This window comes from Madurella fahalii, assembly GCF_045866475.1.
Source record: "Madurella fahalii IFM 68171 DNA, scaffold_5, whole genome shotgun sequence".
In the NCBI taxonomy this organism is placed as follows: Eukaryota; Fungi; Ascomycota; class Sordariomycetes; order Sordariales; genus Madurella; species Madurella fahalii.
The window spans coordinates 4125064-4151404 of record NW_027263975.1 but is presented as its reverse complement, the minus strand read 5'-3'; the positions used below and the strand labels follow the sequence as shown (position 1 = coordinate 4151404).

At 53.1% G+C, this 26341-nt stretch overlaps 8 protein-coding genes across 8 annotated transcripts; 5 read left to right on the top strand and 3 right to left on the bottom strand.

Moving 5' to 3' along the window:
- Positions 1-1287: 1287 nt before the first annotated feature.
- Positions 1288-2721, top strand: MFIFM68171_09824 (uncharacterized protein; the record flags this gene model as incomplete). Its single annotated transcript, XM_071065243.1, has 3 exons — positions 1288-1351; positions 1406-2618; positions 2676-2721. The coding sequence occupies 3 exons, from the start codon at positions 1288-1290 to the stop codon at positions 2719-2721; spliced, it is 1323 nt and encodes a 440-aa protein (XP_070921344.1).
- Positions 2722-3820: 1099 nt separating this feature from the next.
- Positions 3821-5147, top strand: MFIFM68171_09823 (uncharacterized protein; the record flags this gene model as incomplete). The annotated part of the gene is made up of 3 exons (XM_071065242.1): positions 3821-3931; positions 4004-4177; positions 4413-5147. The coding sequence occupies 3 exons, from the start codon at positions 3821-3823 to the stop codon at positions 5145-5147; spliced, it is 1020 nt and encodes a 339-aa protein (XP_070921343.1).
- A 1142-nt stretch (positions 5148-6289) lies between these two features.
- MFIFM68171_09822 (uncharacterized protein) lies at positions 6290-7846 on the top strand (the record flags this gene model as incomplete). The annotated part of the gene is made up of 5 exons (XM_071065241.1): positions 6290-6569; positions 6772-7150; positions 7270-7389; positions 7452-7526; positions 7588-7846. The coding sequence occupies 5 exons, from the start codon at positions 6290-6292 to the stop codon at positions 7844-7846; spliced, it is 1113 nt and encodes a 370-aa protein (XP_070921342.1).
- Positions 7847-8336: 490 nt separating this feature from the next.
- MFIFM68171_09821 (uncharacterized protein) lies at positions 8337-12397 on the bottom strand (the record flags this gene model as incomplete). The annotated part of the gene is made up of 8 exons (XM_071065240.1): positions 8337-9345; positions 9416-9759; positions 9824-10306; positions 10353-10889; positions 11012-11480; positions 11621-11773; positions 11834-11968; positions 12096-12397. 8 exons carry the CDS (start codon positions 12395-12397, stop codon positions 8337-8339), a joined length of 3432 nt encoding a protein of 1143 aa, XP_070921341.1.
- Positions 12398-13594: 1197 nt separating this feature from the next.
- Positions 13595-13828, top strand: MFIFM68171_09820 (uncharacterized protein; the record flags this gene model as incomplete). Its single annotated transcript, XM_071065239.1, has 1 exon — positions 13595-13828. One exon carries the CDS (start codon positions 13595-13597, stop codon positions 13826-13828), a length of 234 nt encoding a protein of 77 aa, XP_070921340.1.
- A 1398-nt stretch (positions 13829-15226) lies between these two features.
- On the bottom strand, positions 15227-17779 carry MFIFM68171_09819 (Transitional endoplasmic reticulum ATPase 1; the record flags this gene model as incomplete). Its single annotated transcript, XM_071065238.1, has 5 exons — positions 15227-16323; positions 16387-16507; positions 16571-17476; positions 17546-17695; positions 17759-17779. 5 exons carry the CDS (start codon positions 17777-17779, stop codon positions 15227-15229), a joined length of 2295 nt encoding a protein of 764 aa, XP_070921339.1.
- Positions 17780-18714: 935 nt separating this feature from the next.
- Positions 18715-20794, top strand: MFIFM68171_09818 (uncharacterized protein; the record flags this gene model as incomplete). Its single annotated transcript, XM_071065237.1, has 5 exons — positions 18715-18755; positions 18832-19216; positions 19272-19464; positions 19528-19910; positions 19958-20794. The coding sequence occupies 5 exons, from the start codon at positions 18715-18717 to the stop codon at positions 20792-20794; spliced, it is 1839 nt and encodes a 612-aa protein (XP_070921338.1).
- An 881-nt stretch (positions 20795-21675) lies between these two features.
- On the bottom strand, positions 21676-23597 carry MFIFM68171_09817 (Heterokaryon incompatibility protein-domain-containing protein; the record flags this gene model as incomplete). Its single annotated transcript, XM_071065236.1, has 2 exons — positions 21676-21937; positions 22345-23597. The coding sequence occupies 2 exons, from the start codon at positions 23595-23597 to the stop codon at positions 21676-21678; spliced, it is 1515 nt and encodes a 504-aa protein (XP_070921337.1).
- Between the last annotated feature and the right edge of the window lie 2744 nt (positions 23598-26341).

Here is a 26341-nt window from a genome sequence, read left to right as displayed (position 1 = left end):
ACATGTTATCGAATGTTTGGGTGTTGTCTAGACCCCGGGCCAAGACTGGGGACCGACTTGTTCACCGCTCATTCGCTGGCCCTTCCGCTGTCAAAAGAGGGACACAGAAGAAGCTTCAGGTTGGATCCGGACTGGACGGGATGGATGATTACGAGCGCGGTCGGAAGCACGATTTTTCCGGAAGCCGCGGCCCATCCCCGCAATGGAATCCGGGCCCGTCCTGTCCCGTCCTGTCATCAGTTCACCAGCACCATCAGCCTTAGTAATCGTGCGCCGGCTTCTCTTGCGAGTGGATCTGATATTAGGTTGAATCGAGGTTCAGGGAAGAAATGATCAGTACGACAAAGGGATGATGCTGGCCTCACGAGTTCCCTAGAGCAGCAATCATCTAGCTTCCCCTTAGGTTTCAGATTCGTGATCGGCCGGAGCGCGGTGTCAAGACGTGGCATGCGTGTTCAACAGCCAGGCTGACCGAGAGTGCGTCAACGAACGAATATTACTTGTGGAAAGCATCTGCCTCACAAACCATGCTCCTGGTGACCAACGGTTGGCTGATGCAAACTGCGTCGATCGAGGTACCAAGTACCTGGGGAATCTGGAGGACAAGGCTTCTACATCAATCAACGCAGCAGCACCCAACCAACCATCCAGAATTGTGCCGCAGCCTGCCAAATCGGAGGCTCGGGGGGCCTTGCTCGTGACATGGTGAACACCAATTCGCTGGTCGACCGGGGGTTGAGCTTCGCGCGGAAGGTCGGCGCGGTGGGTTGCAGTCCCTGCTGGTCCCTGAATGTGCTGGAGCCCAATTTTTTGCGGAGAGCGAGACCAAATCAGTTAGGAACCTTGAAATGGCCCGTGCGCTCAATGACACGCTAAACCCTCCTCACAGGCCCGAGTCGCGCTATCCACTGGGAGAACCCCAAGGCCCCCCAGGCTCTTCCTCCCAATCTGTCGCTCGTTCTCCGAGACAGATTGCATATTGCGCCCGGTTCCGAGGATCGATTCAATCGCATCGCAAGTATCCTTCTCCTTGCGCCGCTCTTGGCCTGTCAACCAGCACTCTTCGTCTCATCGACATTAGCACTTTTTATATCGTCTTTTGGTTGGATATTTCTGCTTCTCCCGAGTCACGTCCGCTCGATTGCGGCTCAGCTCCACGAAGCCCCTGCGGCTGCGCGCAAAAGATTTCGCTCGTCGCGCTTCATTCTGTCCGGATTCTCCTTATCATCCATCGCATTCGACAGCGCTTTCCGGACCGCTTACTATTTCGCAACACAATCCAAAACAATGGCGCCGAACCGACACCTCCCGGAACGCCGCAATCCTCTGCTACTTGCAGATGTGCCCGACCGTAAGGGCTCTACATGGACTTGAAATGGATCCCAAACTTACCTTTTGTATACAGACGCCGAGCTGGTTAGCCGTCGCCGGCTAGGGCAGACGAAGCTCACGGCGCGCATGGTCGCGGCGGTTCCTGGCGCCGAGGTCGACGCGTCAACCCTTGTCCCTCTCGATTACGCGCAGCTGAGGGCTCCACTTCCCAAAGGCATCGTGTCGGGTATCTTCAAATCATCGCCTCACAGCTACTACCTCATGCGTCGCAGCCAAGACGGCTTTGTTTCTGCTACTGGCATGTTCAAGGCCACCTTTCCGTGGGCAGCCCAGGAGGAGGAGGAGGCGGAACGCAAATACATCAAGTCCCTTTCAACGAGCCACGGCGAGGCGGCCGGGAACGTCTGGATCCCGCCCGAGCAGGCGTTGATTCTGGCCGAGGAATACCAGATTCTTCCCTGGATTCGCGCTCTCCTTGATCCTGCTGATATCCTTCCTCCAACCGGCTCGGACAGCAGCTCGCCTAAGAATATCACCGCGCCCCCCAAGTTCTTCTCTGGACAGCCGACCCTTGCTCCGCCGACTCCGAGCTCCACGCGTACCTCGCGCAGCCGCCGCTCCGTGAGCCCGACCAAGTCTACGGGCAGCAGGCGCGCGATCGCTAGCCCCAGAAAGCGGAGAGTCGCGTCGTCGCAGTCGTCAGTCGTCACCGACACTCCTGCGACCAGCAACAAGGACTCTGCGTCGCCTTCGCTTGCCAATGGAGAAGTGCCATCGTTTGCCCACCTTTCGACCTCTACGACGGCCAAGGTGGCAAATGTTCGTGAGACCGGCGAGACCGAGGTCAAGATCGAATCGATCGAGAAGGAACCCATGGTGGTGCTCGAGCCTGTGGAAGAGGAGCCCAAAATCAAGGTCCACATCGATCAGGACTCGAAGGTGGATGCCGAGGGCGAGGAGGTCAAGCACACAAGGGTCGAGCTTGAGGTGCCCATCTTGGGCGAACTGCCGTCACCCGAGGACGCAGCAAAGATGGTCGCTGACGCCAAAGCCATGGTCGAAGCCGCAGTCAAGGCCGACAACGACGCTGCTTCTGCTTCGGGCAGCAACAAGAATAAGCGGAAAGCCGACGACATTGCTCAAGACGAGGACAAGGAGAATGAGCAGGGCGATTCGGAATCCCCCCAGGCAAAGAAGGTGAAGACGGCGGCTGAGCTTCGCAAGGAGAAGATTCGGAAGCGGGCCTATCTAGGACTCACTGCCACAGTTGCCGTAGGAGCTTTCGGGTAAGCAATGGTTCGCATTTCTTACGTTCACAACGGTCTGGCTAACAGGTTGCGCAGGGCTCTGCTCCCGATGATTGGGCCCTATGTCATGAACGCCTTATAATCGATTCTTGGGCATCTTGACACTACACCCCTCTCGCTTGCCCTGATTTGTTTGGTGACGCGTAGGCGGCAGTCACACCTCGTTGAGGTTCGGGACGATAGCTTCGTTTCGCCCGCCGTCGCCTTGACTTGGAGTTGCTGGAAAGGAATCTATGGGGTGGGTGGAAGGCAATATTTCCCATGCTATTTTGGAACACGGTTTTACACTTTCGTCTCGTTTTTTTGCACATACCCCCTGCGGCAGTTACCGCCTTCCAAGAACAGGAGAGAGTCAAAGAGAGGGAGCCAGCACAATCTTTACGGAAGGCTCTCGCATCGGTGGACCAGATCGTTGCATGGGCACGGTCAGGCATGGAAGTATCGCACGGCTCAAGACCACGATGATACAGGCAGAAGGCTTCATTTCGAGGGGGGCTGGACGTTGCCTTGGCCATAGTACCCGAATATCCTCCTTTGTAATGAATCTAACCGGAATTTAGCCCGGTTTGCAGAAAGCGAGTTATAGGTGTCCGGCGTTTTACAGATAATTGAAATCACATGGAATGGCATTAGTAACACTGCTGTCGACATTGGTGAAATCCTTGGTTTGACGCGAGAAAAAGGGCCTGATGGAGCCCAGCCCTACGGGCTTCTCGCAGTGCCCGCCGAGTATCGGAAGAGACGGACGCTCGGGCCAGTTCTACCAATTGGGCGCAGGGCCCCGTCATTTCTTCGGGCGCACAAAAACTTTTCCCTGTCCCGACGAAGCTTTTCCTCTTGCATCAAACTCGTCCGAAAAATATGCTCGGGTCCGCCATGGAAACCTTTGTGTCTTGAAGCTTTCAGGACGGGAGCGGGGCCGGGAGCTCCCGTCTCTAATGCAATTCTTTCCCCTTCCCCTCGTTGGGATTGGCATTAGTTGAACTTGAGACCCCAAACCCAACCCATGGTCGTCAAATGAGGAGCTGGCTACGACCGGCAATGGCCGGCTTTGTCCTCGGCTCCCACAACACCCCCTCGCCCAGGTGCTCCCGCTCGACCGCAACCAACACCGCAAGACGGATTGCTTGGAAGCCGCCATCTGCAACGCATCCTAACAAAGCGCATCCCGGTCAGCCCAGATGAAGCCGACTGTGAGGTTATGGAGACCTGCTCAGCAGGCGCAGCGCCGGGCTTTCTCAACCTCACCCCGCACGCAGGATAATTATGCATTCATTGGCTTGGGACAGATGGTGCGTTTGTTGTGCAACGTAGCCGAACCGCTCGGTCTGGAAACTCGATACTGACGCTGCTCTGTCCAATAGGGGTACCAGATGGCTCGGAACCTCCAGGCCAAGCTGCCGCCGAGCGATACCGTCCGGCTCTTCGACATCAACAAAGCCGCTGTGGCGAAGCTAGCACAGGAGATGAAGTTGCAACAGACCGGCGGCGCAGCCGCTGAGCTGGCTGATAGCGCAGCGGATGCTTCCAAAGAGGCGGTATGTGCAGACCTGGTTCTTTTCCCCCGATCGGAACACTTGGCTTGCATGATGAGTTTGTTCTATCTATGACGTTCTAAGTTGGGGCCGGCTTGCCCGGCCTTTACCGTGATTATTGTTATACAACATAAGCCAATCCTCTGAGAAGCCCACGGAAATCGCCCTTGCTTTGGTCAACACAACAGGCATGAGAAGACAAGTTGACCAACTTCGCTAACGAGCGGTTCAATCATAGGACACGGTGATTACCTGCCTCCCAGAACCCCAGCACGTCAAGTCGACGTATGAAGCTATTCTGAAAAGAGGTCTTAGAGCGCGCCCAAAGCCGCGGCTCTTCATCGATTGCTCGACCATCGACCCATCTTCGTCACGATGGGTCGCGTCAGCCGTATCATCGACGCTTCCGGAAGGCCAGGGCCACTTTGTCGACGCGCCCATGTCGGGCGGAGTGGTCGGTGCCACCGCGGGGACATTGACATTCATGCTCGGAGCGCCTGATTCCCTCGTCGGTCGCATCGAGCCCATCCTCCTGCGCATGGGTAAACGAGTATTGCACTGCGGTCCGCAAGGAGCGGGCTTGTCAGCGAAACTGGCCAACAACTATCTGCTTGCGATTGAGAATATAGCTACGGCAGAGGCCATGAATCTCGGCATCAAATGGGGCCTGGACCCGAAGGTCCTTGCCAACGTCATCAACGTGAGCACCGGCAGGTGCTGGCCCAGCGAGGTCAACAACCCCGTGCCCGGCGTCGTGGAGACTGCGCCGGCGAGCCGGGATTACCAGGGAGGGTTTGGTATCGGCTTGATGCGGAAGGATTTGAGGCTCGCTATGCTCGCTGCTAAGGAGGCCGGTGCGCAGCTTCCGCTTGCCGACAAAGCATCGGAAATCTACGAGTCTGCTGACGGGGAGGAAAAGTGTAAGGGGCGTGACTTTTCCGTCGTCTACCGGTGGCTTGGAGGCAAGGAGTAAACCACACAAAATAAAGAACCCTTCGCCGTTGTGCGATCCGCTGTCACCGTGCCACCCGTGATAAAGCAGTCGTATCATAGCAGTCCCGTCAGTACCTTCTATTGCCCACCATGTCCGGAGATGATCACATAAGCATGCCCCTTCCAAGCCTTGTGGAAGCGAGGTGGGCCGCGATTGGCGGTGTTTGCGGGGAACGAGAACCTGGAGAAATCCTCCACCCCCGGTACATGGCGTGCTTGCTGCCTGTCTCTCGTCCCGAGCTTCCAAAGCCCTATTCCCGCTAACTCTTCTGGTCCCGGTTTTGCAACCGGCGCCGTAGATCATGGCCTCGCCTGATGTAAAGGTGAGATTTACATGCTGGAGGGTCTTCTACTTACATTGCACACACAGTACACCACAGTCCCTAGAAATGGAGTAACTATGGCCCTTCTCCACCGCCGTCTCTAAAAGAAGGACAAACCCCCGGGGGTGGCCATAATCGGGTTCGGATTGCAACGCTCGCCTTGCCAACGACACCTCCCTCGCTCAACCCCAAGAACCCCGAGAAGCAGATGGCAACGAGCGTCGCATTCGCTTTTATCTCGTGCGATACGCCAGATGGGGCATGGGCATTTTGAGAACCCGGATTCGACCGACCTGGGAAGGCTTTTGCAGGAAATCTCGGCCGCAGATTTGCGGCGCGGCGGTTGCGATTCCGGAATTTTCAATTCGAGAGTCTCATCCACTGGGCATGGATTGCTATGGGTCGTGTCATGTCATGTTTAAGCTAGCGCTAATACCGTCTCCCCTGCGTTGTAGTGTACCTTGCCTTGGATGGGTTGGGGTATTTCTTTATATATCAGAGCCCCGATCCCCCCGCCTTGTGCGTGCGTCCCGGTTCCCGGTATTCTGTCGATCTTCAAGACTCGTGTTTTGTAAGAGCCGCAACCACACGCTCGGTGGTGTTTCACTACCTGGTTCCCGTCATACAACCCACGCACTGGCTGCAGCCCGTGGACTTGGTTCACTGCGGCAAACCACCCCGGATTAGAACCATTCTGCCCTTTGGATCTCACCTTCATCCCCCGTATCGTCGCGCTAGTGAACGTTCACCTAGCCAAGTTGTTAACCGCTTCGGTCGACCATACACCAATTGACGCACTATGGACTTGGACCAGATAGACCCGTCAATGATCCCGCCGGGGATGAGCCCGGAAGATCTCGAAAATGCCATTGCCAACTACTACTACTCGTGCCACGAGGTGTCGCCCACCTGCCCTGTCGAGGCCACCACGCTGGGGTATTATCCGAACCGGGGAATCAACATATTTTTCGCGATTGGGTTTGGGATTGCGATGATTGTGACGCTGGTGTTTGGCATCTGGAAGAAGACATGGAGCTACATGGCATTCATTGCAGCCGGATGCGCGCTGGAACTCGCTGGTGGGTGCTTTTTATACTCAGGGTTGCCATTCTCTGCTTGAAGAGACGGGGAGGCGCGAGTTGTGATCGAGTCGGACCTCAAATCCCACTACCAACGCCCAACCCAACACAATTCAAACCAGACAAGAGCATGCTTCCAACCCCAACCCCAACCCCCCTCAGAAAGGAGACATCGAACTAACACCGGCCATGCCCATCCCAGGCTACGCCGCGCGCGTCCCGCTGACCGACAACCCGTGGAACAAGCAGGCGTTTGAGACGCAGATCGTCGCCATCATCCTCTCGCCCACCCTGGTCTGCATCTCCATCTACCTCACCCTCAAGCACGTCTGCCTGGCGCTCAACCCGGCCCTGTCGCGCGTGCGCCCCCACCTGTACCCGTTCGTCTTCGTCCCGCTCGACGTCTCGTGCCTGTGCGTGCAGGCCATCGGCGGCGCCCTGGCCGCCAGCGCGGCCACGAGCAACCTGGCCATGGTGCAGCACGGGAACCGGTGCATCATCGCCGGCATCGTGCTGCAGGTGGTGGTGCTGCTGTTCTTTGGGACGGTCGGCGGGGATTATTATCTCAGGGTCAAGAAGTGGTAAGTGATGGGAAGACATCAAGAGAAAGAAAAAAAAAAAAAGGAAAAGAAAAGAAAAAAGGGAGGGTGGTTAGCGGGAGACGGACGGACTGACGGGCTGACTGACTGACTGGATGTAGGATCCGATCGGACGAAGCGGACCCTGAGGCGGTCGCGCTGTGGAAGGATAGGAATTTCCGGCTGTTCGTGTACGCTGTGGTGGGCGCCTACAGCGGCATCCTCATCCGGTGCATCTACCGGTATGGCGCCCCTTCTCCTCGGAAATTCGGATAGCTGCCGAGATGCTAACGTGGCGGGACAGCATCGCCGAAATGGCCGGCGGTTGGGGCAACCACATCATGCAGGACGAGCCCTCGTTTATCGTGCTAGAGGGGTTGTGAGTAGCATTCCCAAACGTTCGAGCGTCGGGTCGGGTTAGCTAACACAGAAACAAACAGCATGGTTCTCATCCCGTGCATTCTGCTGGCCGTCTTCCCGCCTGGGATCCTGTTCCCGCAGATGGCAGCGCGCATGTCGGCCCCTGGCCGTATCGGGCTGAGGCGCAAAGACGACGAAAAGGGCGGTCACGAGAAACAAACGCAGCCTAAGGGCCAAGAGAACCAAACACGGGTGGCGAGCGGAGACGAGTCAGGGGCTACTGAGGGACATGCCAGCAACGGTGCCTCAGCCGAGCTTAAGAATGATGATGGAACATGATAAGGAACCTGGATTCCATTGGTGAGTTTCAAAAGTGGATTTAACTCGGCGTTGATGTTAGATTAAAGACAATATTCTGTGTACTACGTAGTTGGCAATTCCTATAATTAAGTCGTTGGTCAACAATGTCTTCGGACGTTAAACCGATGTCATCGCAGCCCTGAATGCCAACAAGCTGGTTTTTTTTGGCATAGCGATGACAGCAATGATGATGGCAAGGACGATACTGACTCAGACATGACAATAAATATAGAAGGGATGACGAAGAGAGGAAAGTTAAATGACGGGACAAGGGCATATATAATACCTAAACCGGACCACGGTTCTACCAGAGAGTTGCCCGCAATCGGAGAATGCCGCCTCATATCGTTTCTGTTCTGACACTTATCTCTATTCTGACAATAATATGAAGAAAGGCTGTGCACCAGCAATATTGGGCCTACGGATAAACATCCGACGCTGGAAACTCCTCCGACCTACCCCCCGCACCTCAGTCAGAGTCGCTCTGACTACTCAAGGAGGTCTCGCTACTGCTAGAATTGTCAAAAACCCTATCCACGTCGCTCTCCTCTTGTGAACTGTCATCATCTCCACCGTCACTATCATCCCAATCCTGTGCTCCCTCTTCAGCCTTATTATCACAACGGATCCAATACAGATCCACCCCGTGCTGATCAAAGTGCGGCATACGTTCATGCAACATTGACCATACGTGCGGGAACGACTCTTCAAGCTTGTACAGCCGCGAAGAATAAGGGACGAGATAAGCCGTGTGGAGCGCCACTTGGAGGGTGGCTACATCGCGCATCAGCTTGAGAAATTCCTCGAAGGCCTTGACTCGCCCGGCATCCCGGAAGTTGCGGAGGCCGTATATTGACCGAATGTCATCGTCGTCTTCCTCATCGTTTTCGTCGTCATCGTTTTCGTCCTCGGCCCCGTCGTCTTGCTCATCGTCTGCGTTACCATCGTACTCGCCCTCGCCCTCATATTCGACTTCGCCATCATCGCACTCGCACTCACACTCACCCCCGTCGTCTTCCATGTTGTCTTCGTCGTCATCTTCGGTATCTCCACTGTTGTCGTCCATGTTTCCCGCCCCCCCATGGCCCACTTCCCAACTTAGCATTGCCTCCAACCACCCAAGGACCTCCACATGAAACACCCTATTCATTGCTGCCAATGGATCAAATTCGTCCTTTGCAGCAAGTATGACATCAAGCACAAACCTTGCAAAGGCATAGGCATTGGAAGATGCGGTGTGCTCGCGGCTAGCACCGTAACCGTGCTTGATCTCAGGAGCAAGATAGTCGTAGAACATGTAGAAACTAGGCGCGAACCTAAACGACTGGACGTCGCTTGGTTCGGACAGAAGAACTCCGTACCGCTCCTCAATCGTGAACTCTTCTGGTAGAGGATCGGCGATGTTGGGGATGTTGAAAGTTGATGCAGGGGGTAGGATGGGGTTAGTACGGAGGAGGACATTGAAGGGGTGGATGGATCTGTGAGGAGGATGGCCTCGGTGTTAGTGACAAGGGTGGGCGGGAGAATATGGCCAAAGAGAAAACATACTTGTGTGGCGCGATTGTATTGATGCCTTGGATAGCGGAGCCCAGGTCGAGAAAGAACCTGAATAGTACGAACCAGATAACGTGCACGGGCAAGCTGCTGAAATACGTCGCGGCCAGCTCAGGTATTTTTAACAAAAGGCAACCTTCTGTGGCGTACTCAAAGACGAAGGCCCGCACTTGTTCCCGGCCGACCTCCACGTCTCGGCCGACGATAGGTGCGGACAGGAATGGTTTGCTACCCTGGTGACCGTCATCGTAAAACCAGGCGGTCACATACGTGTAGCCATAGAAGGCGACAGTATTCTTGACGCGGTTACCGGCGATGGAGTTGTAGAAACCTTCAAGCTAGTGGGAAGGCAGAATGAGTGTGAGTAAATGGCCCAATAACAAGGAAGTCACAAGGGCTTACCTTTCGAGTGAACAGATCCTCCCGGTCGGCCACCGACTCTTTCCAGGAATTCGCGACGATCTTGATTACTGCTGACCCCTCCACATACGAGATATCTCCGGCGGAGTCGTACTGCCGGGCCCTTTTCCATGGGACCATGTATGTGGACCCATAGGTACCGTGCCCAAAGAATATAGCCTTTTTGAAGTCGAACTCGCTTGGCTCAATCAAGTAAGTGAAATCGCTGAAATGGGGCTGGTACTTTTCGTTCATAGTGTACCGGAGAAGGCTACGGTTCGTTTTGAGGAAGTCTTGGTTCTCGAGTTTCAAGTTGAAAAACAGGCAAGCAGACGCGAGGCCCGACGGCTCATCATCTCGATCTACACACGCTGTCTTCAAGATGCGAGCCTTGATACCTGGTAGGGTCTCCAAAATGTAGATAGTGTCGCTGTCGGTTATTTGGCCGCTCTTTTCCGCCCGGCCCATGATGAGCATGCAGTCATTCTGCCAAAGTCAGAGAGGGACGGAAAGCGAGGATTTTGCAACTAACCCAGTCAATCCAGAAACGATCCAGATTCCCAGCAAACGCGGTATCCTGAAGCTTTCTGCGCGCAAAAACTGTCTCTCCGCCGCGATGCGTGTCAGCATAATGGATATCATGCTGTTGATGATCATGATTGAGCCATCGTTCCCATGTTTTCTTCTCCTCCATGGGTGCATCCTCGGCTGGTTTTCGCATCCACTCGCAATCGAAACAGTCACAAGGGAGTGACTGGCCCGGAAATTCACGGTTGGCAGTGAAGTAGCGCCAATTCACGTCCTCGGTAACGTATAGGACGTGCCAGAAGTGGGGGTGGTCCACGGCCCAAAAAAGGGGCCGGATATCTCTCTTCGTGCCTTCTAGGCAAACAAGATCCCAGTTGCCGTCGTCTTCTAGACCAACGCTTTCAACCATCTGCTTTACAATGTCCTCGTCCTCGATGGGGTGAAATGTATATTTGGATGTGTTGTACCGAGCGAGTTCCACAAGTTCCTTGGGGTCAACCAAGGGTAATGGGGCTTTCCTGGCAGGATTGCGGTATCCCTTCTGAACAAGCGGGTCAGCCTTTCGCCGTAGACGCTGTGTTGACCGGTCGAAAACATGATGCTAAAAGGGGGGGGAGGGGGGTGATGCCACGCCACACGCTACACGCTACATGCTACACGTACCTCGAGTAATGGCGCATAAGGAAATCCACTCGATTTGTCGGAAACATCGCCCTGCTCCTGAGTGGCGGACTCGAGCTTGAGCATCCTGACCAGCGTCCATACGTCCCAAACATCAGCACAATCAAACCAGCCGTATATGCCCAACACCCAATCCGCCTCGTATTGTTCATGTGCAGGCCAGATGCGAAGAGCTTTAAGGAGCTCGATCAAAGGCTCAACATCCACCGCTCTAGGGATGGTGCCATCCGGGTTTGGGAACATGAAGTCACCTGAGTTATCCCCACGACGAGCCAGCTCCTGCGCCTGCGCCTGCGCACGAGCATCGAGGAAATCCTGCCACCAGGTATCGTAGTAAGGATACTCGGGATCGGTGTTGCCAGTTCCTGCGGCAAAAGCTGCAGCTTCATGTACGCCCGGCCACTTTCGGAAGATGTGATGTTTCTTGGTGACCAGGAGTGCAAGCAGACGCCTAGGGAAAGCACGTCAGCCCCATTCCTTGTCAACAACTCTTTTTCGCACCGCAAAAAGCCCACGATTGCCCCATTCACCAAAGGAAAGAAGACAGAAGCAGAGAAACAAGGTTGAAGCAAGGAAAAAGGAGGAAGGTACCAAGTCTTCAAATCCTCTGGAGCTGGCAATACTCCAAGCCGAGCCGCCTCTGATGCCTCGGCCATACTGACGGGCTGGTGCTGAAAGTCGTACCAAAATTTCTGATTGAGCGGATCCGCCAGCAGTTCCGCGGTTCGCTGCCTGCGGCAGTCCCTGACCAAAATCGTTAGTCAGATCTGAACACGGCCAGATAGTCAATCGTAGGGCATATACCAGGGCAGAAATTCATCGTGCCTCGTGCTCTGTTGATCAGCAAACAACTTTAGATCCTCTACAGGTACATCTTGAAAGAGGTCAATGTAATGCAGCCGATCAAAGATGTTCTGGATAGCGAAGTTTGCAAATGACCTTGTACAGCATAGTTAGCGAGTCGTGGTCTCTGGAGGAGCCCCTTGTTTCTGATGCCGATTTCAAGCGCAAGTAAATTGCGACGCTGCCGCTACGAAGAGGAGGAAAGGAAATACTCCTTGCGTACCATCGAAGAAATAACAGACCAGCGACTTGATCCCTCAGTTTGTCGGGCTCTCCGCCGTCGGTCTCAGCAAGCTCAGCAATGTTATCGACGTCACCACCAATCGAGGCGGCCACGGCAGCCTCTAGCATTTGCTTCTCCGGCGGGGTGAGGCGCACGTATACCACATGAGCGAATTCATCTTTGGCTAGGGTGAGCGCGGGGAGCTGCACAATCTTGGTTTTGACCTTGTCGATCTTCGCCGTGATCCGTGGGCTTCCCAGACTCGATCGAGCCATGTTAGCGATGGCTTGTGGAGTATCCATGTCGGCTGCGTGGCGACCTGTTCGAATAAATGTGATAGAACTGCACTACTCGAAAAAGAATTGGACAACAAAAAAAGAGAAAGAAGACAACTCCTTGCCCCTGGGGCTTCTAGCCAAGTGGCCTTGCACGTTCTGAGGCGACCGTTGAGCGGGAGTTGACAGGCGGGAAATCGCAGTCGCGAGATAAGAACGCTGATGGAAGTCGGTGTTCGAAAATCAGGTGGGAAGGGACCTGGCTGCCCTAAAGATACGAGGTATTGCAGGGCACGGGCTTAGTTTATTGAAGGGTTCAAGAGATTGGCCCCTTCCTGTGGCTTGAGAATGAGGCCCGTGTCTAATTAATTCTTTGGCAAGTCTCTGCAGTTCCATGTTTGCGAGTTGTTTCCCAGTTGTTTCCCGGTACTGTACATGATTGCACTTGCGCTGCTAAAGATGGTCACAAGCAGGGACGAGAGGTGCCGACGGACCTCCAATCCTCTAAGGAAACCTTCTGATCATTACTTCCGTCCTCATACTCCATGCCTCTGGCGCTTGCAGGTAATCCATCGCGTCCGGGGCCGTGTATCTCGTGCACGTATGCCCCCCATTCCCCCCAGATTCCCCAGCCACGACAGAGGAGAAGTGGCCCGTGGCGGAATACGCGGCCGATGAACAGCTGACCCTTGTCAAACCTTTCGCAGGTTGCATGCATTCTTGGAACTGTACGAAAAAAGAGAATGCACCGGAGAAACAAACAATTTGAGTCTCTTGAGATGGCCCAAACATGTGTGATTTTGTCGGACACCCCCCAGCAATCTGCTTGACACCCAGGGCCCAACGAGCCAAGCCATCAACAACCAAACCCACAGTTACCCACAGCGACAGTGAGTAACCCATTGACGCACAATGTTTTGGTTATCTCTCTGTTATTGACCTTGTTCACAAGCAACTCCAGCCCATAAGCCTCATTTACTTTGTCAGGACAAGGAATCCCGCGAACACCACCATCTTAATTAAACACTTACATATTTATTGAGCCACGTCTCCAGATCTTCACCAGCCCACATCCACTGCACACAACGTTATATAGGTACCTTTTCCCAATCTCTTCAACCTCTCGAGGCCCCCCCCCCCAAGTACCAGCGACGACGTGGCACAGGCGGCATACCTTTTACCTCTGCACCCACACATCTTCGCATCGCCGTCCAACACTTCGCCATGGAAGCCACGAACGATACCAACGAGCGGGATACGCAGGCGCAACTCGATGCCGAACTGACAGCTCGACAGGAACTATGGCTCCAGGGCACCGATATCCGGGACGTTGTAGCAGAGGAGGAGGCTAGGTTGTCCCAAGAGAAGCGGAGGGAGAAGCTGCAGAGGCAGGGAATTGAGGTTAGGGACTTTGCCGAGGGTAAACGCTCACCTGTGGCTGAAGAGAAGGCGGGTTAGCGCTAAGGTAGCTATGATTGCCGGCCAGCGGAGGAGATGGGCTTGTGGCGGGCTTGATGAGGGAGGGGGGTGTTTCTTTATTTCAGGCATCCGACCTGCTAGCGGTAGATGCACACATTCCAGAAGATTGCTACACATTTCTAGTTATTATTTTTGTATTCAAAACTAACGTATCCATCACATGCAGAGACACCATGCCAGCTTGCCCCCGGCTGCCTCTGGCTGCAATGTCTCCATCTTCGGCTTGTCATACGCAACGTCGAGATCCAGTTGAAGCGGTTCCTCACAGCCCCCCCTTCCACCGGTTTTTTTTTTTTTTTTTCCTCGGGGTCGCTAGAATCCGCTGAGCCCGCGGGAGACGAATATTCTGATACAAACTCATCCATATTTCCAAACTTACCACATTGCCCCGCCTTGCCTTTGTTTTCCATTTTAAATGCTCGGTTAACGTCTGGGGAATAATACAAAGCATCGTCGATGCCCGTGCAATACAGGGGCCATCTTAACTGCTTTACCACGCTGGGAGGTGCACGAAATCCGCTATCAAATCCCCCAAACCGCTCCAGGTTTACCTACATTAAACGAATTGAGAAAAAAGAAAAGCATGAAAAATAGCTAAATATATACGTTCATCTAAAGGAATATAGAGCCCCCTGTTTTTTTTCTGGGTTTTTTTTTTTTTTTTTTTTGAAAAAAAAAAAAAAAAAGTAGAGTGGCCTGGGTGTCGCGATGGGCCACCGTGTCGCGGTACGTAAATTTACCGCTGTCAATAGCCTGGTCCTGGACAAACTGACTCCGGACAGCCGAGTGGATGCCCGTCGCAGGCAATGACGGTCATGAGCGCCCCATCGTTGCCTCATCTCCGGAGGGTGAATCAGACGCCGTTCTTGGGGCCGGGGGTGGCGTTCGATGTAGGGGGATTTGGAGCTTGTTAGGGGTATAGGTGTCGGAATGAAGGAGGGGGTTAATGATAGGTTGTTTTATGGTTGGGCCTGAGGGGTGAAGAGATGGCGGATGATCGGAGCGCCGATCCAGTAAACCTAGGGCCCTAGGCTGGTTACTGCAGCCGACCGACCGCAAGTTTATTGCGAAACAATGGGAACACGGTCTCAGGCAAAAACCCACTCGAGTGTGTCGTTTGGAGGGAATCGGGCATGAAATGGCGTATGTAGGTAGCATCCGTTTATCGGGGGGCTCATAGGGTTTTCACGAAAGGAATAAACAGCGTTCGGTTTGTGATGGAATTAGATTTGAGCCTTTTGGATCTGGGTTCGAATATACCTTAGTGATTGCATTGCGTGTGGCATTCGCTCGGTAGATCAGATACCACTACCTAGTGGCACGTACAATTGCGGCTGTGCGTGGAAGAGGGAATAGTTGTGACACCTTTCCTCCCCCTCATGGCCGCATCACCTCATTATTATACCTCTGCTGCCTCGTATTCTCCTTCAACTGCTCCTGGAAATCCCTTGTCATCTCACACACCTCTTTCAGATGCTTAAACGTCATCCTCCCATCTCCCTTCGTCTTCCCGTTCGGACCAGGCGCGCTCGCATCGTGACGCGCCGCCGCCAGTGCCGCCGACACCACATTCCTAATCTGTCTTCCATTGAGATTATAATGGTGCCCAAACGAGTCAATAAAGTCATCAATCGCATCCCTGTTCGCGATCCAGGCCGGTTCCAGCTGATCAAGGAAGTACTTGAAGATCGAGCGCATCTGATCCACCGACAGATCCTCATACCGGATGGCCAGGTGGATGCGCGAGATGACGGCGATGTCAATCGACTTGATCCGGTTCGTCGTCAGGATGATGATGCCGCGGTAATACTCCAGCACCCTCAGCAATACCGAGACCAACGCATTCCGCGACGCGCTCGACGTCGACCCGCGCGTCTCGAGAAACACGTCCGCCTCGTCCACGAGCAGGATCGCCTCCCACTTGGTGGCGAGCTTGAACAACTTCTCCAGGTTCCTCTCGGCCCGCGACGCGTCGAGCCCGATCTCGGCCACGCTCACAATGACGAGCGGCTTCGCCGTCGCCTGCGCGATCGTCTCGGCAGTGAGCGTCTTGCCCACGCCGGGCGGGCCGTGCAGCAGCAAGACGAGCCCCTTGCCCTTGTCCTGGACCACATCCTCGACCTGCTTCCCGCGCTCGGTGGTGTTGAGCTCGTGGGACTGGACGAGCGCCTTGATGAGGCGCTTGTACTTGGCGTCGAGCTGGAGGTTGTCGTTGAACTTGTCGGGCTGCTTCTCAGCGCGGTCGCTGACAAAGTCGAGACTGAACTGGCCCCAGACCTTTTCGCGCGTGGCATAGCCAAGGATGCGTGGTGGGAAGATGAGGTAGTTGTCGTCTGCCTCGTCGAGGCCGACGGAGAGGTCGACTTTTTCGAGGCGGTCGGCGAATTCGAGGTATTCTTCGGTGTTGGTTTGGAGCTCGTCGATGAAGATATGGTCGGGCTGGATTATTTCCCCGAGAGGAAGTTTGTTGGTGCCTAAAGAGGATGTTAGGAGGGAATGTGTGAGATGTGAGGTTCGAGCTGATTAGCGGAACGTACGGTATTGGATGAAGGCGTCGTGGTCGGCGAGAATTTCGCCTCTGATGTCGACTATTTTTGGCTGTTGCTGTTCTTCATCGTCGTCTTGGTTGACTCGGGCCATCTCGGCGACGTCTCCGTCCTATGAACATGTGAATAAGGTACTTATAGTTTAGCCAATTTCATGGCGGCTGCCGAAACGTACAAGAGTCGGCCCGTCATCCTTATTGGAGAGAAGATTCCTCTGGCTCACGTATGCCGGGCCATGGTACTTGAACATCTGCTCCGCTCCTTGCTTGCAGCGGATTGTTGCTCTGATGAACTTGAGTGCACGCTCCCTGGACTTATCCTTGATCTCCTTGATCTTCTCCTCATCTCCGTAGTATTCGAGCGGATAATACGGCAGATCGGTGATGGCCTTTGTACCCCTAAACCGCTCAAACTTCAGACAGTACTCGATTTTCAGGAGCTTCTTGCCGTCATAATCCCAGCTCCACGCCCACATCTCGTGGTGCCGATATGCGCCATAATCATACCACGGAATGGGACTGTCATTGACCTTGAAGATCTGCTCCCTGTTCTGGAAAAGCCGGGCCACCACAAGAGTTCCGGGGGCAAAGACTGTCCAGAGCGTGTCGAAGGTTGTGACCTTGGCCGCCAAATTGGACTTCCGGGTTTTGAAGTAGTCCTGGAGCTCTGGGGTCGTCCTGACTCGGTCGAGGAGGCTGACGAGGTCCTTTGTCTCTTGCGACTCAGGGTTGACCTTGGCTCGGTCGTTGAGTTTGTCCCAGTTGTGGATGAGAGCTGAAAAGGGTGCTCTGATGGTGATGATATCGCTGTCGAAGTTGACTCCGGGGTATTTACGGATCTCTGCGCTCAGTAGCCCCCTGAGACCAGGATCTTCAATATCAAGCTCACTGTATGCACCTTTGTCACCCGTGTCAGGATTGTACACGCGCCGGAAGGTGTAGGCGACATTCTTAGTCGGCTGCGTAAAGAAGTTATCGCCGACAATTTGATCAACATGGGACCCGGTAGACTTGTCCCACTTTCGTAAGATATTACGATATCGGCTGCTGGCGTCTTTGCTCTCTTTCTCTTCTTTTTCTTTCTGTTTGAGCATGAGTTACACACACTTGTTTTCCCTTCTTTTTCTTAAACGGCCATCCACGATGCTTACCTTCTCTTTATCGGCATCCACCTTCTTCTCACCAGGGTCTGGGTCCTTCTTCTCACCCCCCTCTTTCACGGCGGCCTCCAGTTGGGCAATGCGTTTTTCGAGAAGTTCGATGTACCTCTGCTGCAGCGCTGCCTCCTTGGGCGCCAGGTCCTGTACAATCTTAGCGCAAGTGCTTCAGTTCAACTGTGATATGTGTTCTTGATTTACGCGTACCGTAGTCTCTGTTGGGCCCATCGCAAGCCGCCTTAGTTTTTAGTCCGAATGGTCTTCAAAATGGAAATTCACAGAAGATTCCGGGGTCAGTCAAGAAAGAGGGGGTAGCAGGAGGGTCCGGACCAAAACCCCGCGAGAGGCGTTACCGCAGTGGCATTTTGGGAGATATTTATGTATTGCGCTACTCCGAGTCGAACTGATTGGGCCGCTCATCCATGGCCCATGAGTCAGCGTCCAGGGGTACTGCGCAAGACCGCCGAAACCCGGAATGCCCGCTTCAGCTCTGTCGTAGGGGTGGGGGCTAGACGCTCAGCCTTGCGCCTTGGAGAAGTTGGAGGGTCGGCAGTTTATCACCCGCTCACGTGTGCTCTGACTGCAGCTACTGTACATTCACTTAGTACCTACTGACTCCTAGGAAAAGGCCATCTTACTTTCTCTTGCGGTAATGCCTGGTTCGCTGGGCTCCCTCGTGCCGCGGGAGGACGCTCGTTACATTCTGTGTGAACTTCAGTTGTGGGAGAAGTGTCCAAGTACCGATGATCAGGTATCCCCCGTCGCGCGCAAGGCTCTGGGACCGCGATAGACCACTTATGACCGAATCAGGCATACCGTAACACTCTGTTCCATCATATCTAAGGTATGTAGTATGATCTGCGCACTGCCCCGACCGTCCACTATGCGGCGCGATAATTGGTGGCCAATCATGCCATGTATGTATCCGCTAGAGCTGACCTTGCAGCAAAGAGGGGTTGGGGCGGGCGGGGGATCTCAGTCGGGATGTTGGGGGCTGGGAAAAAGCTCGGCGGATTGGCGCTGCGGGTTGCCACCCGGGCCTAACCAAGGCGGTATAGTAAGATACATTAGGCAGACACTCCCAATTTTCGCGTCAAGAGTGTCGCCGTTCCGCGCATCTGAGTTGCTTCAGGCTAACAAAGTCCGGTCCCCATGCCGACATGATGGCATCAGAACCACCAGTCCAGTGGTTTGAGAGCGGCAGGTATGCAAATGTCTGCTTGGTAATTCCGTAAAGGTCGTGATGGTTGCGAGTGCTAATCAATGTCTCGGTTTCACAGCGTGGTCGGCAAGGATGCCGAGACCACCAAAAAGGAACATGAAAACTTCAAAAAAAGAGCATTACGTGCCTTGAAGCTCAAGGAGCGGCGTGCGGAGCTTGCTAGTTCTAGGGAAGGACTGCAAAGACAACTATCCGAGATCGCCGGAGAGAGTCCCGTCTCGAGTTCACTGGTTGTTCACGAGGTGGACTCTGCCACAAGGGCACACGATGCCTACCAGCAAGAACGAGCCAAAGGGCTGAAGATGGTGGCCAGCGGGGCGCAGCGCCATCTCAACGACTTTGCTCAGTTCGTAGGTGCATATGAGGGGATATTAGAAAGGGTATCGTCGGCCGGGGGGCCATATGGCGAAGTCGGCTACCAAACCCTTTCCATCTTTCTCATTGTGAGTTTTGGACCCTAGTTTGCTCATGTACGTGGAGTTCTGATATTCCATCTAGGTTATCGTGAATAAGACGAAAAACGACACCCGTGTTGTCGAGCATCTGGAAGAAATCAAAAAGCTGCTTCCCACGCTGGATGTTTGGCGCGACATCTACCCCAGCCCTACTATGAGAGACCTGGTCGCTGAAGCCTACCACAAAGTCCTGGACTTCTCCCGGGCTGCTACTGAGTATTTGACTCGTTTTAGGCGTATGCACTTTGACTCCTCTCCTTGCTCTACCACCGCATTGGCTGACCTCCCTCGTCAAACAGGTCGTGTTTACCTGGCAATTAACCCCGTAGCGACGGCTAGTTTCGAGAACGCGGCCACTGCCGTCCACAAGACGCTCGCAGAGATTAATGCTGTGGCAATGCTCGGGCTCCACCAAACGTCCCGGACAATCAAGCAAACAGTGCTATCTCTCGAAGAGAAAGTGAGCAACGCTGAGGTCGCTTTAGTCGTGGCGAAAGATCAGGCGGCAAAGTATCATCAGGAGTTACTTGAGAAAACCGAGCTAGCTGAAAGGGAACTGCAGAAACTCCTGCTTCAAAATGACGAACTGAGATCCCAAATTGAGCATCAGAAGCGGGAGGCGGAGCGGCAGGAGAGACAGGAAGACGTGAGGAAACTCGCAGCATTTAAACAACGGCTAGGGGTGAGTTATCTCTGAAAGGCCTTCCAGTTGTCTGCTAACAACCCCAGGTCGGCCCAGAGTTGGTGGGAACTCACTTCCCCTCCGTCAAGAAAGTGCTTATGGAGGTGTTTCCAAACCATCAAAAGTTCGCCCCGCACGTCCCATACACGGCATACCTTCAACTTCACGAGGCATACTTCAGAGAGCTTTCGGAATATCAACAATGGCTAGACCATCCCCAGTCCAGTCTCCTATTCTTAAGCGGTTCCACCCAACCCGAAGGTCGGAAATTCAAGGGTTACACCCACTGCTGGCTCTCCCCAGCGTCCATTTATATTGCTGAAGACCTCACCCGCCAGGGCTGCAAAGTAGCCTACTTCTCCTGCCACCCCGACATCCAAAACTCCTACGTACCCGGCGATACTGTCCTTTCATCGATTATCTCCCAAATCGTGGAATGGAGGCCCGAGATTCTGCGCGACAAGGACGCCCAGTTTCGACAAACTTTGGAAAGTACTCATCATAGAACGAAGGAACATATGTTAGTCGATTTACTAGGGGAAGTCCTCTTGGAATATCGAGATTTGGGAACCGTCTACATCGTCATTGACCGACTTGACTGGTGCCAGTCCAAGATCGACAACATCGGCAACGAACTGGCGCGGCTCATCACCGTTTTGGGACAAGCTGAGTTCCGCGTCAAGATTGCCATTGTGGCTGAGACGTCGGGCGGGCAAGGGAACTGGCATTGGGCATACCTCCCAGAACTTGAATATGCTACTGACAGGTTGTTTATCGTCGAAGGTTGGAATCAACGACGGTTGACTCCGAGTGAGAGCTCGCTGCCGAGGAGGCCGTCTATTTGGAGTACGCCGGGTAGTAATCAGAGTGTGGCGACTTTCTGATGGTTGGCAGTGGTTGGGTAATATGCTCGAATGTCGGTCCACACCCGATCTCGGATCGACTTTGCGCATATACCGTGTACAGGGTTGGGGATACTACATGTATGTATGCTTCATAATAATGCGACCGATCGATTCACGTTTTTCCTGGGGACTGTTTCAGACATCCACCGACACTGAGGGGCCAAAGATAGTATTCGAGGCAGAGTCCAACTTCTATATAGAGATAATTAGAGCATACAACGGTAAGACCGTGTTGTGGTGCCATATTGTGATGTAAATCTCTCTATCGCAAACTATTGGCATCCTCTCTACAGACAGAATATCATCAGTTCGGTATCGTTGTTAAGTGCGTTGCAACTTGGAAGTTAACCACATGGAACTTCCTCCAAGAAACTTTCTAGTTCCCTCCGCACCTGATGGAATCCATTACACATCGCCTTGAAGCATGGCCGGGGAATGCTCTTCTAGCAACCGTAACCCAAGGCGCCAAAGCAATTACGATAGCACAATTCCTAAAAGAGACTGAAGCGGGCAGTCACCCTCATGTCCCTCAATAACTGCACCATCAGACTGGTTGCATTATTCATCACGTTCGTCGTATACAGACTGTCCGTCAGATACACCTTGACAAGACCAACGTCACACGGCCATGTAAGCTACGCTAACCCTGATGCCGCCTACTGGTGCCAACTCAGTGACGGAGCTGCTAACAAAGGCTTAGCGAGGGTTCAGCTGACTATACAGCTAATAGACTAGTGATCGAAGATAGGATTGGCCTAGAAGGTCTTGAGGATAGAATTATATAGGAACAGTGAGATAGGGAGACTCTAAAGATAAATAGGAGCCCTAGGACATTATTCTTAAGGGATAACACATCCAGGCTATTCAATGCAGAAATCCCTTTCGGGACAATCATCACCACCCACGCCTTCTCCATTCATAAATCCGTCCAAGAAACATTCTCCTACAAAAGTGAAAGTGCCGTCTCCTTCATCACCGGACTGCCGCAGCAAAACGGGAACGCTGCAACCGAAAAGCACGCCAACCAGATCCCCCTTTCTCACCTTTTCCGAGACCAAGCCAATACGCCCACTGCGAATGACCATCAGGCGTAGAGACATCCGTACGACCGTATCGAAGAATCTACCAAAAAAACGTGTCGGAGATGTACTCGTCCAGGTTCGGAGCTAAGGAGGACGAGCCGATGTCGACAGCTTCGTTGCTGTCGTGAAGGATATTCTCGAAGCTGCGCCCGTGAATCAGGAGAGATTCGGTGCAATCATACCATTCCTGGAATTCCTTAGGCACGAGCGATGCCGATTCCATCCTGAGCTGGCCACATAGCCACATGAAATCGTGAAAAAACTCATCAGCGGGCATGGCAAAGCGCATGAATCGATCTTTTCGGTCCAGCACCAAGCTTTTGAACACACTCCGAAGGATTTCTGAGGCTGACATGCATTCCGATTCGACCTTGGTCAAGCTCAGTTGGGCGGAACACTGGATCAGTTTGGTATTCCTAGATCCGGCAAGTCCATCGAACCACATACACGATCGTTCCGCGAGCGACAAGTTTGGAGCCTTTGAATGTGTATATGGCGGCGCTGACTTTGGAAGCGGCATAGCAAGGCGACGGGTTACTGGGCTCCTCGATGGCAAGGGCGAAGTGGCGAAGATTCCCGATGTGAGTCTTTGCACTTTGGCTGACCATTAAAGGAACTGACAGAGGGTCTATTCTCGCTCGCCAGTTAGGTACCCAGGATGGCAGCGCAGAGCCGGGTAAAGAGCTGTATATCGAGGCAAAGCAGATGACATCCAGCGACTTGTAGTGCTCAATGAATGCTCCCGCAAAGCGCAGGTACGTATCTTCCACGCCGTACGAGTAATCCACGTCCAGGAAGCAGCTGTCGGTGGCCAGTCCCTTGATGCCATACAGACGATCTCGGTCGTCTGTAGCCTCGAAGCATGAACTGTAGGCGGCCAGCGCTACTAGACTCATGTGGAGCTTATTGGCCTTGGCCTGTCCCTTTTTGTGTAGCATCTGTACTCTTCTTCGGCTGAATCCGTGACGAAAGGCAGGAGCCCCTTTGAACGCGACAGACGTGCACTGGTCTGCAGCGATCAGAGCACCCTCCACGGCGAACCGGCTGACGCTCCGCAATCCCCACCAGAACGAAGCGTTTGCGCTCATAGCATATTCCTGAAGAGTCCAGGTCCTAGACCACCATCGCCGCTGGAAGAGACTTGTCAGGCAGCCCAGTGTGGCTGGTAATGATGTTGCTGAAAAATGCGGCGAATCTCTTCGGAACCAGGACGTATGTTTGCTGCCTGACTGTTTTGTTGAGCAGTTAGATAAGTCGACAGCACGATCGATGTGGTTCGACTCCTCGCCCAGCCAAATGATCACCGAGTGGGCATTGAGATAGATTTGCCCCATCAGCTGCACCTGTTGGCTCCTCTCTTTCACGTTTGCCAGGTTGATGTAGTTTGAGTTGATCCACCACCACGTGTCGTCCGGCCCGGCACCCTTTAACATCAAGACACGAAAAAAAGCATGCACCGTATTGAGGACACGGAGCTGTTCTTTCCCGGTTTTAAGGACATGGTATTCTCCGGTGGCGTCGTTAGCTGGGCTTTCGCTCAACCAGGAATAGGACAGGGCGTGGTAAGGAGGGGCAGGTCCTTCAAGCGCGAACGTCTTGAAGACGGCTAATATGCGGTCGCTGTCATGGTTGAGTTTGACCAACCGAACCTGATCGTGCTGGATCGGCTCGTAATTGTAGGAAACTTGATTCTCATCCATTCTAGTCGGTTGGAGTCGGCGGCGACAGTGGTTACAAAACTAAGCGCAGCGACCGAAATTCATCGCGAGGGGTCCTCGGAGGGCGATGGTGGTCAGCGAAGATAAGCCTAAGGCCTATTTCACCACCTAAGTGTTTATGTGCATACCGGGTCGCTAAGCCATTGTAGCTCTCTCTCTGCAGTACACGCACACCTATGATTCCACTGCGCCACTAGCGACATCATCAGACAAGGCAGATTCAGCTGCAAGGCTCGCAGAGTCGTCCCCGAAAACAATGCTCCGCCGCCTTACAGACAACGCGGAGTCAATTTCAGACATTTGAAGGCTACCTACCCACCTAATTAGGTTGCTGGATTTTCTTTTCTACCTACAAAAGGTGGCATTTGAAACTGTTGCGATCTGAAAGGGTTTAGAGCCTGATCGGCTCGCGACTGCGCAGTGCCAGACAGTTGCCGGGGTCAAATTCATGCCAAGATGGATTTTTTCAATTTCTTAGGTAAGAAGAGACGGCCCACCTCGTACTGCTCAAACCCTGGTAATAGCCCTACCCTCAATATACCAACTAGTATCGCCACCACACCTTGCCCAGTCAGGCAAGGATCGCTATCCCAGAACCCCTGCAACTACTAAGCTTCCAACTACTCAGATCTGAACAGTTGGAAGCAAAAACGCAGGTACTATAGCTAACGTAATCTATTATAAGGCTCTACCAGCCAAGGCTCTCAACAACTCAAATAGAGACAACTTGTTGGAAATGAGGACTGTCGTCGCAAATGAGCGACCTACTGGTACAGCTGGGGGCACCTGCTGACAGGTGTCGGATCATGTGACGGGTGTGCCTAGGGGCCATCTTTCTGAGCTCCCTGTTTCCTGAGCGATATCTGCAGTGTAACGATACAACAATATAATAACAGGGCGACTGCCTAGCCCATTGATGAGGATCTGTGCCCAACGAGTCTAATTGATCAAGTGGGTGCCAGAGGCTGTAGTTCCGATAGTTATAAGCCCGGCGAGCGATCTTTTGCTTCTACGATCAAGAACTTCAGTTAGATACGTATCTAAGACGTGATTAACGCGATTATCAAAAACTGTTGGAAGTGCAATGTAAGAGCGACGGTCAAATCAGATAAGATGACTACTACGAAGACCGACGATACTACGGCCCGCCTCGTAAGCCTAGACGACTGGCGTACGTAGTGTCAGAAGGATCAGGGAGCTGGATCTGCAAAGCATGAATCCGGATCAGTGTGATCCGGATTAGTGCGACCCGGGCAGCCGGGCTAGTGTGATCCGAATTCCTAGGGGACCCCTCAATCCAGATCCCTGTGGTCTAAGAAATTAGGAATAAGAGGGCGATTGGCCTCCACCTAGGTTCAAGAGGAACAGAATCAATTACACCCTCAATTTCCATCCTCAATTTAACTCCCAACGTTCAGAGGTACCGTGCATCTGACACGTAGAACTACGAGTTCCAGTCGAGAGCTGTGGCTGCCGATCTCTGGGACAAGATCAACTCCGACGTAAATATCAGGGAGCTATTCTTGAGCCTTCCTCAGCCGCCCGATCTCGCGAAGTTCGAAAAACGAGAGCTCCTAGTAAGGCGATTAGAACGCTATATAACGGCTTCCTCAGCCGGAGCTACAACGCCTAGTACAGCTACGATCGACAGCTCCTACGATTTTTAATGCCCAGAGCTAAGGAGTAGTATACTAAGAGCGTATTAACATCGGAGCCAAGCCTAAATCCATTATAGAGCTCTCGACCGCTAGAAGGAGCTCTTACTCGCTTGAGTATACCGAATATACAATATAGCTATAGCACTTCGAGAAAGAAAAGAACAATATTAAGGAGCTTAAGACATAAGTCAATAATACAGTTTCAAGCCACTTACAGCAGGTCTCCTATAATTCTACAGTGAAATGGTGCAGAAACACACATCTACACCCACATACCCACCAAAAACAAGGGGGAGGGCAAAGACGGCCAAATGCCCGACAGACAAGATAGACAAGACAGGCCAGGCGACACCACCACAAATCGGGTCCCTGCAGCCTAAACAAGGTTAAAACAACATGTGCAGATAGAGCTCCCTCTGGTCAGAGGGAGATCACTTTACACGCAAAGAAAGCTCGTCAATTGAGCCTGCAACAAGTGTGAAGAGAGAGTGCTGAATTGATTGTCTTGTCTAAGGAGCAATGGCCAGGATAGCCCCATTTATGGTGCGAAAGAAAAATGCGCCCACGGCAAGTTCCAGCCCCCAGGGCACTATCCTAGCAACTGCGTCCCTCTGATCAGAGGGACCCTGCCCTCTGGGGACTGTTTTCCCCAACTCAGTATCCAGACAATAATATTGAATAGGAGTTAACCGTCTTGCAGGAGTTGACGACAATACTCTAGTATTTATTATACTAGTTATCGTCTTAGAAACCGACCTATCATTACCGTTAGTTACCTCGTTACTATCGTCGTCGTCCTCGTTATTAAGAAGATCCGGATTATCGCAACCAGAATCCTCAGCATTATCATCTACTTCTATCTACAATTCACCTACCATAATATCCAAGCAGTCGCACATACCCGCCAGAAGACGCCCTTATAGATACTACAATCGCCAAGCAGTACAGAATACAACTAAGATTACGATACTTTGTATTATTCTTCTAAAAGAACACTTCCTAACTAGACTCAGGGTATCAGGAAGGCCACTTTTCTCATCGTATAAGACACCAGAATAACCCTCCAGG